This window comes from Gobio gobio (assembly GCF_949357685.1).
Source record: "Gobio gobio genome assembly, chromosome: 13".
NCBI lineage: Eukaryota > Metazoa > Chordata > Actinopteri > Cypriniformes > Gobionidae > Gobio > Gobio gobio.
The window spans coordinates 48733556-48751352 of record NC_137106.1 but is presented as its reverse complement, the minus strand read 5'-3'; the positions used below and the strand labels follow the sequence as shown (position 1 = coordinate 48751352).

General features: G+C 39.1%; 1 protein-coding gene across 1 annotated transcript in view; it reads left to right on the top strand.

Moving 5' to 3' along the window:
- Positions 1 to 17797, top strand: part of stxbp6 (syntaxin binding protein 6 (amisyn)) — a 73304-nt gene that overhangs the window by 43531 nt on the left and 11976 nt on the right. The window contains exons 3-4 of the mRNA XM_079833228.1: positions 15292 to 15422; positions 15528 to 15693. Of these exons, the coding sequence (XP_079689354.1) occupies positions 15292 to 15422; positions 15528 to 15693 (297 nt within the window). The remainder of the gene's footprint in view (positions 1 to 15291; positions 15423 to 15527; positions 15694 to 17797) is intronic.

The following is a 17797-nucleotide window of genomic DNA, read 5'->3' as shown; positions in this document are numbered from 1 at the left end:
AGACTCATTTGTGCTGATCCATTTGGCTGGTCTGTGATCGTCTGGATTTGGCGGAGCGACTATTAGGAGTCCCTATTCATCAGACAGAGTCCTGAACTCTTGCTGAGCTGTGCGCTGTACATTATATCCATCTTCTTGGCATTTTCTGAAGAGCCATGAACACATCTCTGATCACCCTCAGTGGTGCAGTGAGCAGGGCCGTCGCTAGTGGGGTGAAAGGTGGTGTATAGGTATAAACAAGTATAGGGGCCCCCACTGCCCAGGGGGCCCCACTAAACTCAGTAGTTATGCTATATATTCCACTACTCTTATGAATCATTATAATATACAGTGAGGAAAATACGTATTTGAACACCCTGCTATTTTGCAAGTTCTCTCACTTGGAAATCATGGAGGGGTCTGAAATTGTCATCGTAGGTGCATGTCCACTGTGAGAGACATAATCTATAAAAAAATCCAGAAAACACAATATATGATTTTTTAACTATTTATTTGTACGATACAGCTGCAAATAAGTATTTGAACACCTGTCTATCAGCTAGAATTCTGACCCTCAAAGACTTGTCTGGCTTTAAAATGTCCACCTCCACTCCATTTATTATCCTAAATTAGATGCACCTGTTTGAGGTCGTTAGCTGCATAAAGACACCTGTCCACCCCATACAATAAGTAAGAATCCAACTACTAACATGGCCAAGACCAAAGAGCTGTCCAAAGACACTAGAGACAAAATTGTACACCTCCACAAGGCTGGAAAAGGCTACGGGGAAATTGCCAAGCAGCTTGGTGAAAAAAGGTCCACTGTTGGAGCAATCATTAGAAAATGGAAGAAGCTAAACATGACTGTCAATCTCCCTCGGACTGGGGCTCCATGCAAGATCTCACCTCGTGGGGTCTCAATGATCCTAAGAAAGGTGAGAAATCAGCCCAGAACTACACGGGAGGAGCTGGTCAATGACCAGAAAAGAGCTGGGACCACAGTTTCCAAGGTTACTGTTGGTAATACACTAAGACGTCATGGTTTGAAATCATACATGGCACGGAAGGTTCCCCTGCTTAAACCAGCACATGTCCAGGCCCGTCTTAAGTTTGCCAATGACCATTTGGATGATCCAGAGGAGTCATGGGAGAAAGTCATGTCGTCAGATGAGACCAAAATATAACTTTTTGGTCATAATTCCACTTAACGTGTTTGGAGGAAGAAGAATGATGAGTACCATCCCAAGAACACCATCCCTACTGTGAAGCATGGGGGTGGTAGCATCATGCTTTGGGGGTGTTTTTCTGCACATGGGACAGGGCGACTGCACTGTATTAAGGAGAGGATGACCGGGGCCATGTATTGCGAGATTTTGGGGAACAACCTCCTTCCCTCAGTGAGAGCATTGAAGATGGGTAGAGGCTCAATGACCTGAAGCACACAGCCAGGATAACCAAGGAGTGGCTCTGTAAGAAGCATATCAAGGTTCTGGCGTGGCCTAGCCAGTCTCCAGACCTAAACCCAATAGAGAATCTTTGGAGGGAGCTCAAACTCCGTGTTTCTCAGCGACAGGCCAGAAACCTGACTGATCTAGAGAAGATCTGTGTGGAGGAGTGGGCCAAAATCCCTCCTGCAGTGTGTGCAAACCTGGTGAAAAACTACAGGAAACGTTTGACCTCTGTAATTGCAAACAAAGGCTACTGTACCAAATATTAACACTGATTTTCTCAGGTGTTCAAATACTTATTTGCAGCTGTATCACACAAATAAATAGATTACAAAAATCATACATTGTGATTTCTGGATTTTTTTTTAGATTATGTCTCTCACAGTGGACATGCACCTACGATGACAATTTCAGACCCCTCCATGATTTCCAAGTGGGAGAACTTGCAAAATAGCAGGGTGTTCAAATACTTATTTTCCTCACTGTATATACATTTGTATGCCTGATAGTTCAATGAAAACCACAAAGCATGCAATTTAGTTAAAGAAGTATTCCAAATCTCCTCTCTCCCCCCTCCCTAAAAATGGTTTAGTCCGATGCTTATTAATTATTTCAGCTTAATCAGTGGAAAACAGCAGAGAGACCCAATAAAACCGCAAGTCCCATCCCAGCTAGTAAACAGAAAAACAATCACAGTTGAGGCTGCTCCGAGAACAGTTGAAGTTAGAAGCAAAGTTACAGTGGAACTGAAACTGACTGAAAATGTCAGGAAAAAAAATCTGGGTTATCCAGTAATGTCGTGGATTACAGACCTGCCGGCTGCTGATGTGATATATTTAACAATACTGTCAAGAAAACGCAAATACAACTCACTGCTATTGATGGATACATTTATTAGCGTTATTTAATAAAATAGCACATTATGTTCATAAAAAAATTAAGACCGTGAGAAACTTCAGTGGTTTTATTTTACATTTGACTGCATTAATTTTCATTTCTGAATATTTATCTCAGCTGTTAGACATCAGACTGACTGGAAATACATTCTAAAGGCCTGCTATATTACTGGTAGGCCTAGTTTAAAAAAGTTTATTTTATCCTTTTATACATTTTTTGTCTTTTGTTAATCGCTTAATGCCATCTTTATATAATATTTTATATGCAACTTTGTATATAAAATAAGTAAAAGCAATAACCTTTATTTGCATTTATTTATTTGTCTGTTTGGTTATTTTGCAAGAAATCCCTATTACAGTCCCTCTGATCGCTGAATTCAATGCATAATCAGCCAAAGTCCGCATATTTATGCGGGGGCCGCATTTTTTCAAATACGCAGCACTTTCGCCGCATAAATTGCAGATTTCCGGCCGCAAAATATGCGGGCTTGCATGATTTCATAATCACTGCATTTTCATGCTAAAAAAGTCACATATCTCAGCAGAAAGTTGAAAAATGTTGCGTTTACTTCACACAAGAGCCGCCATTTCCTCCTATTGCCATGGGAACGTTATGAAGTGACGTAATTATGCGACGTGAACATCATCGAAAACCTGCAAACCCTGCCAGTGTTAGAGGCTACGCAGATATACGCTGAATCCGAAATTGTCCCCTATACCCTCAAATAGGGCACTATTTGAGGGGACAGCCATTTGTAGTGGTGTCTGAAACCATAGTGGACGTTATCGAGTACACACATTCAATCCCACATTGCACCGCAATAACGAGTGTACAACCGATGTACACACAACTGCTGTCCGACTTCACACACTCGTTTTCATTCACTCCTTCAAGTGAACTGTATTAGTGGACTGACGTAGGGAATAGTGATTGAGGTTTTAGGGGGCGATTTCGGATTCAGCCCATTTGCATTTTCACAGTGGACTGTTGTAGTTTCATTCAGGAGTTGATGCAACTTTACAGTTGTAAGATTGCACTTTTTTGTTACCAGTGGGTTAAATCATACTAGTTTCAAAAACCTTACAGTTGTAAGTATATTAGTAGTATGTACATTTACGTTACAGTAAGAGATTGCACTTTGTGCATTGGAAGCACTTATTTTAACAGATGTCTGTTTGTAAAATAGGAAGCACACATTTAAAAAATATATATATTTTATTTATTAATTTTTACAGAAGTTGTAGCATATTCCTTTTGTAAAGCTACAGAACTTGACTCATCAATGTTTTGTAAGTTTGAGCCATGTGTTTATTAATGTCTGAAATAAAACAAGATGAGAACTTAAATATTCCCAGCACTTTCTGTGATGCAGTGCTTGCTTATCACAGGAAGTAATAAGAAATTACTCTTTACATTAAGGTAGTACCCTAATGAGAACAGGGTGTTGGGGGAATCACTTTTTTGGTTTGTTTTTCATCTAACCGCAGTTTTTGCAAGTTACCGCAATTTCATTGCATAAAATTGCATAAATATCCTGCATAATCCATCGCATTTTTTAGGAAAACGTGCCGCATAATCAAGGATTTTTGCCCTCAACAATCACTAAAAAAGCCGCATTTTTCTGGAAGGACTGCTATTAGGTGCATTAATATCACAAATGTCATAATTTAGAAATAAAAAGCCATTTTCTATCCTGATCTGAAGTATTTTCTTCTCTGTTGAGACGTATCTGAGTCAAACGGAACAAGAGATAATGTGGGCGTGATTTTGAGTTAATTTCTGTCACTGTTTGTTTGGGATTATTTTACAGTTTTTATCTTGGCTTCACTAAATCCTGCAAATGTTCCTCCTTTTTGCTGTTATAGTCACACTAAGCAACCCAAAACTGGAAAAACTCGCACAGTGTGTATTCAGCTTTACTTCCTGTGTTTGCTTGGTTTACATTCCATTTCACCAGTTTTTTTGTGTGGATTAGATCTGTTTATTTTAATTTATTATATCGTCACCCCAAAGCCACATTCACTTCATCTCCGCCCCTAATATAATTTATAATGTGCACGGTTGTAAATGTGTCCTTAGAGGATAATGACCATTTAATCTCCAGATACTATGCAAATATTCTGTTAAAGTGAGTTCAGTTTATGTGGTATACCAAACATAAATGTGGCTAGCCAATCATAATAAATCTAGCCAGGAGCTCCAGCTTGGCCTTTGTGTTTCCATTCAGAGCGAGTGTAAAACACACCCAGAACATCAGAGCTCTGCGTTCCAGCCCACAGACCCACAGCAACACTGCGGCAGGGGTCAGTCTGGTACATTATACACTGCTCAGTGTGGACGTCACATGGCTTTAGCTATCAAAGGAGTCCTGTAGATGTAGTTTGAAAACATTTTGGGGTTGTTGAGGGGAAACCCGCTGAAAGTATTTAATAGTAGCCTTCTGGAAATCGTCTACTGCTGAGCTTCAGTAGAAAGTTCTGCTGTCTAAAGGCCTGTTGACACTAAGGCGGCGTGTCCACCAAAGCGTTTTTATCCAGCTGAAAACGCCTCGCTGTGGGTGCTTGAGAGCGTTTTGGCAGAGTAAAATTTGTGTTTTTATAATTGTGTATTTCTGTTTTAGCTGGTATATCAGGTTAAGCTAAGGATTCAAATACGTTAAATTTCAGTTAACATTTATTTAAAGCTGCTGTCAGTAACTTTTTTGTGTTCAAGATTTACTTTATATAATGAGAATGTACAACATGAATCAATTTTCCAAACCGTGTTTTTGTCTTGCCCTGAATCATTATGGTACACTTATAATAAGTGTTTATTTTGGGACTATTTCAGACCGGAACCGCTGTGGAGGAGCACAGTCCCTGCGTGACTCGCCATAGACATAAACAGAGAGAAGTAGCTCCGGCTGCAATGTTCTTCCGCAAGACGCATGCAATTCTGTTTATTAATCGCTAGAGCGCAAAAAGTTACGGACTGCAGCTTTAATTTCAAGTAATTAATCTTTTTTATGGTTTAAGTTAACCCTGATAATTCATTGAATAATATGTCAATGAATCAAATACTGTTCTTAGTCTTTCCTCCTGACTATGAATTAAATGGGAATGCAATTTATTGTGTAACCAAAAACGCATATATAATGCGTGACTTTTAATTATAAACAAGCTCGAAATTCACCGGGACTCTTATTTTGAAATGTCTGCGCTTTACTATTGCAGTTGCAGGAGCTCATTCAAGTTCAGATGAGGGAGATAAATATGCATTGTTACAACCGTCTAACACATATTACTATATTAACATCATAAAGTAAACATTATTCATCAGCATTAGTTCATAAACATTGCCTGGCATAAATGTGTGTTATTCATTGATTGAGCCGCTCTGAAGCACATTTTCGTCAGTGAAAAAAGTTTGTTGACGAAAATTATGACCAATTATTAGAGATGTTCCGATACCCTTTTCCCCTTCCTGATACCGAAACCTGGGCTCAGGGTATCAGCCGATAGCGAGTACTGATCCGATACCTGGGTGTGTATCTGTATATACAGCTGTAAACACTATTAGCCCTGTATGAACTGCTAGAATTATTTTATGGTGTGCTTCAGACTTATCCCTTAATAAAACATGAACAAATACATACAGTGAACTACTGTATTTATTACAGTATTTTTATTATCCGACATGCATTTGACAGTAATATTATTTATTTTTCTTAAGTGAAAAAGAACTTCAAATGCAGTCACAAATCTAACACTGCAAACTGAAAAAGGTATTTTAGTTTTACAATATAACTGTATAAAAAACAGTGCAACAAATAAATGTCGGAATATAAAAAAATATATTAATCAGAAAATAATCTTTACAACAAAACAAGTGAAAAATAAGCAACCATCTAGATATTATTATTATTATTAGTAGTAGAGACGTATTATTATTACTTAGAGACGCAGCTAAATCTAATGTACAACAGTAGCCTAATATATTCTGTCAATTTAAAAAAATGTAAACCAACTTTTATTTTGACGGGTTGCTGTGAAGATATTTCAGTGTCTGTTCCTTATATGGCAGTTTTCACAAATGAAACGGTAAATTCTCATGAAGTGACGGTTTATGCGTTCGTGTCCTCATATAGTGACCATAGACTGTAAAAAAAAAATGGACGTAGAGAAACTGGGGGAGGTTTCCGCTTGATAGTGACACATGGCAGAGACTACAAAGATAGCGAGCGAGTGTCACGTGCGTGTGTGTGTGTGTGCGTGCGGGCGCCCGCCATCCACACTGAGACACTGAAATCCTGCTAAACAGCGGACATAGCCTACTGCTAACCATAGACAGAATGCCAAACGCATTTTCATTTCTTCTTCGCTGCTCTAAACAGGGGTTGCTTGTGGCAACACAGCACAACTTCCTGTGTCTGCAATGCATTCTGAGCAGCAAAGAAGAACCGCGCAGTTTTACTAGTATCGGAATCGGAACAACTCTACAAATTATTTGTCAACTAAATTAACTCTGGTTTACACAACACCATTTTCAACAACGGAAAACTTTTTCTACATGTTGGCCGTTTATTTACACAACAACAGCGTTTTAGGGGCCTGAAAATGCAAACTTTTGAGTTTCAAAGTGCGCGGTTTCGGAATCTTTACTGTTACGTCTCCATGTACACAACAAAAATGTGAAAAAAACGTGACATTGTGCGCATGCCTATTACGTGTTCGCAGGTTGTTTCTTGACAAAGTGATATCGCCAACTACTGGCTTGGCATGCATGATAAGGCCTTTTAGTCATTTTTGCTGATCCGTGTGAACGGGGATCGTTTTGACAGCGTTGTCGTGTAAACATACCCTTATATTAGGCTGCTGTCACTTTAAGAGCTAATTCACAGATCCAATGTACTGATACACATGCGTTTTCTTTCTGAACTGTTTATGTTCACTTAAGACATAACTGACTATGTTTACAAGCGTACTCATTAATACAGGATTTTTCAAGTGCAAGACTGCGTGGAAGTGGAGAGTTCAATTCAGTATTCGCACACTGTCCGAGATACAGATTTCTGGGCATGTGCTTGGGATGTTTGCGCACAGAAAACGTCACACACAGCGTGAACAAATTGAGTTCCCTTTCGCGTCTTCTTGTGCTTGAATATTTCAATTCAGAATTCAGATACAACTGACATGGTTTCATATCATCGCCAACACTGATTTTCCGTGTTAATTTTAAGCTTTGTATGTGTATAATTATTTTGATGGTTCCTTATGAACATTGACTATTAGTAACTTTGCAACATGTCAACTAACTCCCATCAGAGTATTAGTAGACTGTCTGCTTAATATCTGCTAATGTGATGCTCATCAACAGATATTCTACTGACTATAAGTAACTTTGCAACTTTATTTCAACTTATTCTAACCCTACCAGTCTACTAATACTCTACTAACACGCTAATGAGAGTTAGTAGACATGTAGATGCAATGTTACTTATCGTCAATGGAATGTGTTAAAGGGACCATTCAAATAAAGTGTAACCAGAAATAGGTTTGGAACAAGAGGAAATTAAGACAGAATTTGTATGTCTGGGTCAACAATTCCTTGTCATTTGACTGATTCAGTCAAAGTAAATAGCTCTGATTCTGTTCACATTTTGATCAGAAATGTCAGTGCGTTGTGATAGAGATGATGTGCATGGCTCTTTTGTAAAATTAGATTACTAAACTGTATTGCACAGTAGATTTTTGTGTGTTGAGATGGCTGAGGAATATTCCTACACACCCGAGAGCTACTGTTCAATGTTCAGTTTCATGAAGAAGAGTCTGGAGTCTCCTAGGGCTGCACAAATGTTGGAGATGAAAGCTGGGCCGATGGATCAGAGATGGCCCTGACATGAGTAACCTCACACAGATGGAGGGAATGAGAGGGAGGAAAAGGGAGTGTTGTACACCGAGGCCTGAACAAACAGTTGAGGATTGAAATTCCTCAAACAGCCCGTCGTGGGCCGGATGTTCCCGCTTCAGCAGAACCGGGTGTGGTGGGATCTGTAAACATTGCTCTTTGATATGTGCTAGAGAGCCAGCTTATCTTGCACAAATTTTGTATCTCCATATTTTATGTTAAGCAGGTCTCTTACTGTTGTTTGTTTCTGTATGATGTTGAAAATAATACATGTGTATAACACATAATGCATGAAAATATTGTTTTTGAAAGAAGTCGTTCTGCTTGTGTGATCATTACTCCAGTCTTCAGTGTCACATGATCCTTCAGGATTGGTAAATGGTAAATGGAATGCATTTATATAGCGCTTTCAACAGACCCATGGCCACCAAAGTGCTTTACGCATTGCCTCACATTCACCCATTCATTCACTGGCGGCGGACCTCGGTTTAACGTCTTATCTGAAGGACAAACACACTTATTGTAATCGTTAGTGTTCTTATTATCCTTCCACTTCTTCTTCTTCTGCTCTGAAAGTCTAAGGCAGCCCATAGAACCGCTTGGCACACAAATAGAGGACAGTAAGAATTGTCACCATAGCAAATTTAGGAGTCTCTAACTCAATCCCTCTAGCGCCACCAACTGTCCAAAGTTGCACTTGCGTTTATTCTAATAACTTTGAACCGCTAAAAACGAAATGATTTTTTCCTCTGATTCCTTGGTTCAAACGATCCGATTGCATCCCATTACATCATTTTCTGTCATTACATTTTCAAACTCGTCCTATGCAGTTTCTCGGATTTTCACGAAAATGTATCCAGTAGTGGTGTCAACAATAATCGATTCAGCGATGCATCGCAATGCGGGGCATGAACGATTCAGCATCGATGCGGCAAAGTGCCATAATCGATTATGTCGCTGTTTATTTTCTGGCCTTGAGTTGGACAATAAAGTTGTGAAGTTTCAATTACTTCCAGAGTCATAACAACAACAATCAAGATGGCTGAGGCGGAGGGAGATGACCGCGATAGACGGGTAATTAAAAACGCACCCAAAGCTTGGAAAGCGGACATCTGGGCACATTTCGGATTCTGACGCCGGCTTCACACCGCACGCGTTGGCAGGGCAGGAGCGGTGGGTATGGAGAGCCGGAGCCCGCGCCCCCATGGTGGATTCACACTGGCAACGTTTGTCTCGCGCAGCTCGTGTATTGTAAATACAGACAAATATTGTACATTATGTCACATTTTCCGGTCTTCTCCTCCGAGCCCCGTCTGTCTCGTGCTTTGATTTACGATGGGCAGCATATAGGGTGACCACCTGTCCCGCTTTGCGTTGTACCGCACAGCATTTTCACCCCTTGTCCCGCATGTCGCATATTGAGAAAATGTCCCGCATTTTCACCAGTCTATTGATTTTTAATGATCATATTGAGAAAACATGCATGCGTTCTTTTGCCTTTTTAAGAAAGCATTTTATTTATTATTTTTGCGGCATCGTTTTTCACCTACATTTAACAGCGCTTCGTCAGAAGTAACATCTCGCCTTACACAAATACAAAAGCCGTTTTTTAAAGCATATCCAATGGTTGAAAAGAAAGGAGTAAACACGGTCACTAGTAGGCTAGGTTGTGACGGCTGTCAATCAAAATGTGGAGCGGTGATTCGTTCCATGTGTTCCCTGTCAGAAAATGAATGGATAGTTCTGTATATAAATGAATATATATATATATATATATATAAATAAATGCAGTTCTGTATACAAATTTGTATATATACATATATATATATATATATATATATATATATATATATATATATATATAAGATTAACTAATTTAATGTTGTTTTATTTGTTTCATTATTTATTTAGTTGGATTTTAGTTGCACTTGGTCAGAACTGTTTCAAAAGTAGTTATCTGCATGATGCCTGCTGCCTTTGGGCTCAGTGATGTTGAATTTAAGATTATACAACAGTTTCAGGTTATGTTTTAGTGTTGGTAACATGTCCCACATTGTCCCACACAAACTTCGTAATCGTCCCACATTTGGTTTGTTTGATGGTGGTCACCCTAGCAGCATATGCTGCAAATGCGACCGTGTTTTGCCCTCTGTCCCAAACACACATGCATATAACTTGTTGTATATAAGTAGTTCACATGATAAATGTAAGTTAACATTAAAGTGAATGTATGCTTCTAGTTTTAATCATTTGAACAGGCTTTTAAAGTTTGGGCAAAAACTTCTGGCAGTGTTGTGTTTTTAATTTTTTTAACAGCTCTGGATGTCATATGGTGATTGTGAAACACACGGGGCACTTCACTACATGATTTCATGGTGAAATTTGTTATTTTCCATGTTAATCTGGTCAGTTTTGATCAAGAACAATCCACTGTGGCTTTAAATCAGCGTGAGCAGCGCGGCAAAAATAGACTCGGCGCCGAAACGATCGCGGCACTGCTGCTTCTGCTCCTGCGATGCGCTGCGCTGCCGCCTCTGCGTGCGATGTGAATGCTCTAATCTGTTAACATGGGCGCCGAAAAAAATATGCGCTGCTTACGCCCTGCTAACGTGCCTGCCACACTAAAATCAAGCACGTTGGCAATACAACTAACTTCACGAACCATGTTTATTGTTGGCATCCTGAGTTGGCTTCAACAACAACAACAACAACACAAAAAGTCGACACATCCCAGCCAAGAATTGGCGAGTCGCTAGTGTCAACGTTACTGTGTGTGTTGCACTGCATATTTTTATTGCTGGGTGCCTGGGTGGTGGTTGTTGTTACAATAGTGTGACTGTAATTACGGATTAAAGGTCCCATTCCGCATGATCCCATTGTTCAAACTTTAGTTAGTGTGTAATGTTGCTGTTAGAGCATAAATAATACCTGTAAAATTATAAAGCTCAAAGTTCAATGCCAAGCGAGATATTTTATTTAACAGAAGTTCCCTTTCAAAGCCTACAGCGAACGGCTGGCTTGGACTATATCCTGGTACTTCCTTCTTTAATTACGTCAGTAGAGCAGTAGAACAGACTTACCTCCGCCCACAAAGAAACGCGAAAAAGGGGGCGCGGTCTTGTTGCTGTCCCACGTGGAGAAGCGGACGTGTCGCGTGGAGAAAAGGAACTGTTGCGTTGAGTGTGTTTATCGCCATGTCGTCGAGACGCTGTTATTTTCATCCAGGAGTCAAATCACCTTTGTTTGGCTTTCCCAGGGACGCTGTAGAGATTATTGAACGCATACATCTCTCCGTTAAGAGGCGTGACCTTTCCAACATGCACTAAGCTGCTGTCGAATCATAACACAGGAACTGCTGGCACGTGCGCTAAGCTGCGGTCGAATTACAACACGGTAAGCGCTTGCACAATCAGAACTCGTTACGTATTTCTGAAGGAGGGACTTCATAGAAAGAGGAAATCACCAGCCGTTTTTAGGACAGTGGAAACAGCGGTATACAGATAAGTACATTGTGTGAAAAATACTGTGTTTTTTTACACGCGAAACATGAACACATGTTATATTGCACACTGTAAACACAATCAAAGCTTCAAAAAAACACGAAGAACGGGACCTTTAATATTTGCACAGGAGTTCATGAAGTGCCCTGTCTTAGAGCTTTTTACTGTGTGTAAAAAAAAAACACTTATGAACTGCTGGAAAAAGTTGGCTTAGTTGGTTATTATTGCTCTATATAATTTCAAATGGTTCTAAAGCAGAGAGAAGAGAAACATTTCTCATTCAAAGCACTGAAAACAGTGATTTATGTTTTCTTTTTCAGGTTTGAAAATGCCATATCCAATACCCTGTACCATTCAATTTTATTTTATTTAATGACATTTATGTCAAAGATACAGGAGAGTGATAATACACACATAGCAGCCAATACAATCTGTTGTTCAATATCTGACTGCTTGTATTGCCTCATGACTGATTAAAAATTTGCCTTGTTGTGTGCAGTAGAATTTTGATGCATCGCAATGCATCGTAGAATCGAATTGAATTGAATTGAATCGAATCGTTACCTGGTGAATCGTAATCGAATCGAATTGTGAGGGCAGTGCCAATTCACACCCCTAGTATCCAGATCATGTTTAGACCATGCCAACAAAAAGTTATGGAATTTAAGTTGATTTGTCAAACGAAAGAATTCGACAAAGACCACAACAATGGATGTGAGGCTATTTCTCCTATATATTCTGACCACACTTGGGCGTGCGTTATGACGACCATGACCTGACACAGTTTTGGCACAGTGCCACCTAGTGGTCAGGAGATATGAAAATGGCTCTGAAAATCTTGGGCAAATATCACAAAACTTAAAATTTAACTAGATCATCTCCAGACCATGCCGACAATAAGTTATGGAATTCAAGTTGATTCGTCAAACAATGCGCAAAAGAATTCAACAAAAAGCATTCCAAAATGGACGTGAGGCTATGGCTGCGTCAGAAACCTGGAAAATGCTGCCTTCGGAGGACACATTTCAAGGCAGGAAGGCGCGTCTTCACTTCCTGTCTCCAGAGATACCTTCATCTGATCGATTTTTGAAGGCAACTTCTTTGTATCCTTCATTGCCTTTGATATCCCACAATCCTGTGCTTTCCATTCTGTGACAGTTGAGCTATAAAAAAAAATATGGCGTCCGAAAGTTGCGTTTGCTGGTTAGTTTGTGTGTAAATGTACTTTTTTTTTTTTTATACCAACATTCTCTACTTCTGATGTCATTTCTAGCCAGAAATGACTAATGTAGTAATTAAATATTTGTTTAGTTCTCACCAAAGCTCTCTCTATTTTGCTGTAGATCATTAAACGGTTACACTGCCTGTCCGAAATCAGTTTCGTGAAGTTCCTTCATGCACAAACTCTGCCTTACCAATCATTGTCTGATAAGGCAGCGAGGCAACGAGTCCGCTGACTAGGTTTTTGGACGTAGCTTATATCTCTGCAACGCTTTAGTGTGTTCTGACCAAACTTGGTGTGTTATGACAACCATGACCTGAGACAACCTTTGGCACAGTGCTTGTGGTCAGGAGATATGAAAAATGCCTCTTTTTTGCTTATAACTTCTAATTTCAAATGATACCCAATTTTCCCATATTTTGGGCACCAGCCATTTTGAATTTTGTTGTAAAATGCTATGTTTTGCGAACGCATTGGTGTATCGTTATGAAACTTGATAAGTATCATCGGGCACCATGTCCTGAAGGTAGTCGAAGGTACTCAAAAGTACCCAAAAATGCGAATAACTTTTTATTAAATTAGCTTCTTGTAATGATACCAATTTGACCATAGTCAGCCAAACTTCCTGTCCGCCATTTAAATAATTATTTTTTTAAACCTACTTTCTTGAACTCCTCCTAGACCGTTTGTCAAATTTTCATGACATTAGAGTGAGATCATCTTCAGCCCATGCCGGCAAAAAAGTTATATTATAGATTCCGTGACGATAGACAAAACCATTTTCCTATACCGCATCAAGAAATATTATGGCTAGATGCCAAAGCGACTATGAGGCTGTATCTCTGCAATGCTATGGCATATTTACTCATATTGTGTCATTGTCACTTCACTCTGACCACACCACATGAATCTGGTCACAGCACCACCTATTGGTCGAAAGAGACCATTAAATCATATTACTAGTGACTGTATATATGATTTTTCAGCCATTTTGCCTAAAATCATCTTAATATGTCTTAAATTGCTCATTGTTGCAGTTGGTCTGTTGCTTCCAGCCATAATGGTATGTCTTATCATGCCTTCTTTGTGCTTGGTCCCTTAATGGCTGCTTGCAGATATATTTATTAGTGTTATAAGTCAAGACCACCTAATCCGAGACCGAGTAAGACTTTGAGGGGTTGAGACCAAGACAAGACCAAAGCAGGGCGAGACGGAGTCAAGACCAAGACCAGACCAGCACTCCTTAAATTCATAAAGATCCACATTACAGCCTGAAAAATGACTTATTATTAATCAATAAACATAATAAGACACTATATAGAGAGTTGTTATACCAATCAAATGAAATCATTAACAACAAAATTCACCTTTGCACTGCAGAGGTGCTACTGAAGACGCCTCTGAAATGGTATATTACAAATGCATAAATAATGTTGAGAATAATGTTTCCTTTTTTTATTTAATGTTTGTATAAAAGCAATATAATGTTATCACATTATAATATAAAAACCCAGATCTCATACAAGTACTTTTTTGCAACAATATCTTGAATTTTGTGAGCATTTGTATTCATTTTGGTGTCATTTTTGACACTATCCCTCATTTCTGAACCGGCACAATAAATAAATCAAATTAGAAATAAGTTATTGATTGCATCTGAGAGCTTTAGTATGTGTGAGTGTGTTTGATGTTATTTTGAGGACCCCCTCGAAAACGAGATGTTCCATTTCAAGGGGTTATCCTCGAATAAAATGAACTGAATTGAATCTGAAGCAGTACGTTTTACATCCAATCACATTAATAATGCTAATAAATAAATCAGACAATGCACCGGCAATTTGTCTTGAAAAAAAATCCAGAGTCCTCTAAGTCTGAGACCGAGACGAGACCAAGACCTTTAAAAAATCAAGTCTTGAGTACTATAACACTAATATTTATAATTTTTATTGGTAACATTTTATTTTAAGGTGTACTTACTGTAGTAATGAGAGTAAATGATGCATAATTACAAGTAACTAACCATAAACCAAACCCTAACCGTAACTCTACAGTATGTACATGTAGTTAATTAATATTGCTCATTACTTACTTTGAGTACAATGTAGCCGTCAACTTAAAACAAAGTGTAACTTTTTTATAATCTTACACTACCATTCAAAACTGTGGGGTAGCACTATATCCACAAAAATATTGTGGATGGTTTTCAACATTTGATAATAATCAAAAACACATCATGAAGACTGGAGTAATGATGCTGATAATTCAGCTTTGATCACAGGAACAGACTTCTTTTATAAACATTAAAAAACGTAACCATTCAAAACTATTGACCGGTAGTGTTTTTTCCTTTTCGTTTCAGTTACCAATAAGAAACCAGCACAAGTTTTCCTCACCAAAGTGAAGCAGTTTGAGGGGGCGTCATCTTTTGTTAGGAGAACACAATGGAGCATCAGTCAGCTGCGGCAGGTGAACGGCATCAACCCCCTCCGGGTGAGTAGAGTCCACTCTTTCTCCATTTCCACCTTTGTGAGGTGGCTGTTGGGTGTTTTGTTGGTATTGATCTTTCAGTACTTCCCTTCATCCAAAAATGTTTAGGATTGCCCTGAGTTTGACTTGGTATTTGAGAATGGATCTGACCAGTGGATAGCAGGTTCAGCTGGAGAGAAGTGCATGTTTGTCCAGATCCTCCATCACACATGCCAGCGGTCCGTCCCCGAAAGAAAACCTGAGTTTATCAACTGCAGCTCCAAACTGCTGGGAGGTGAGATGCCGTATTCAAACATTTAACTTTTTTTTTTCTTCACATTTCATTTTATTTTTGTCCAAATTCGTTTTTTTTGTTTTGTTTGTTTGTTTACATTTTTTTTTACTCTATTTTAATGGTTAAATAACATTTTTAGCAGGGCTTAAAAACGGAAAAAAATATCAATCGGTTCACTCCGAGCAGAATCGATATTATAGCGTTTCCGTTTTTGTGTTCCTCAATAAACATTACTGTTCCGAAAACGGTTTGATTTGAAAAAATACCGGTTAATAACGTTATTTTAATTTAGCCTATACTTTAAACAAATATGGATAAATAGACTTATTTTCACGCAATAATAATATAACGCATGGTAATTAAACTTGAATATTTATTTCATAACATTTTTAAAACCACAACAGAAATACAGGCATTAATTACAAAGCATAAACAACGGACCTGTTTTGGAGCGTTAGACAATCGAAAGTGGCCTAGTATGCCTAATTCTTTTCAGAAGAGTGATAACATTATTTGTAACGTTACATAACTTTTTTTCAACACGACTTGTTTTAAAAAATGTATGAATAAAGAATAAATAAACTGGATAACCATTAATGCACCGTCAACTGATAATTTCAAAGCAAACACTGCGCAACACGTCCTTGCATCACATTATCAAATTCAGTCAGCTAATAAAGCTTGATCATTTAATGCAATATAACATACCATTTAATACGAAGCATCAACCGTCTATAGAAAACATTGACCTGTCCTGTATTGGCAATCTGAAAGACTATAGGAAAAATGTTTGATAGATGCTAGTAACCTACTTGGATAGGCTTAAACGGAATCCATAAACTAGCCTAAATCAGTCTATTTGAGCTTAAAGTCCGCACTGCTTATTTAAAAGGTTCGAAAATAATGTCCTCCAATACCTGCACATTCATTGATGAGCTCAGCGGGGAAAGAAATGCACTTGAGGCATGAAAATGCGCGCTCACACTGACGGTAGATTCATAGATGATGGTGCGCGGGCATTTCACTCACGCTTGATCCGTCAACGTCACATGCTGTACTACTCAATTCATGATTGGTCACTGCCAAATAAAAAAATTAAAGAGAACGATAAAATAACGTTATTAACCGGTTAATGGTCATTTCAAATTAACGTTTCTGTTCAGAACGATTCAAATTGATTTTGATTTCGTTTTCGTTTTTGTTCCTCTTAAAATTTCGTTCGTTTCCGGTTTTCGTTTTCGTTCCTTGAAGCGGTTCGGAGCCCTGATTTTTAGTAATTAAAAGGCATGTCTAAGGGTGCTTTCACACCTGCCTCATTTAGTTGGGTTGAATCGTACTAGAGTTGGTTTTCCCCTTTGCTGTGGTTCGTTTGGTCTGGTGTGAAAGCAGCAAAAGCGGACCAAACAAGCGTACGAGAGCTCCTTGAAGAGGTGTTCTCGCTACGCTTCCAGGCGAACTCTGGAGCGGTTCATTTGCGGTGAGAATGTGATCCGACCTCGAACAGACCCAACAAAAAGTACTGATCATTTTTGGACTAAACCAGCTGCCATAGTCGCTGCGCTGTGCATTATGGGTTGAGGAAGTGTCTGTTGACAGTTTGCACTTTAGCATGGCAGCTCGCGGACAAACGTGGAGTAGTGAGGAGGTGCGGAGCCTCATAGACATTTGGTCTGATGACCATATTAGGTCCCAACTTTCGAAGACTCACAAGAACAGTGCGATCTTCGCCTGAAGTGACGAGCGATGTGCTCTCCGTTTGCAGGGCATTAAAGGTCCTGTTTTTCGTGTTTACAGTGTGCAATATAACATGTGTTCATGTTTCATGTGCAAAAAAACACAGTATTTTTCACACAATTTACTGATCTGTATACTGCTGTTTTCACTGTCCTCAAAACGGCCTGAGAATTTCCTCGTTCTATGAAGTCCCTCCTTCAGAAATACGTAACGAGTTCTGATTGGGCTAGCGGTTCCCGTGTTGTGATTTGACAGCAGCTTAGCTCACGTTGCCCGGAAAGGTCACGCCTCTTACCATAACGGGGAGATGAACGCGCTCAAACTACAGCCCCTGAAGGCCAAACAAAGGTGATTTGACTCCGGGATGAAA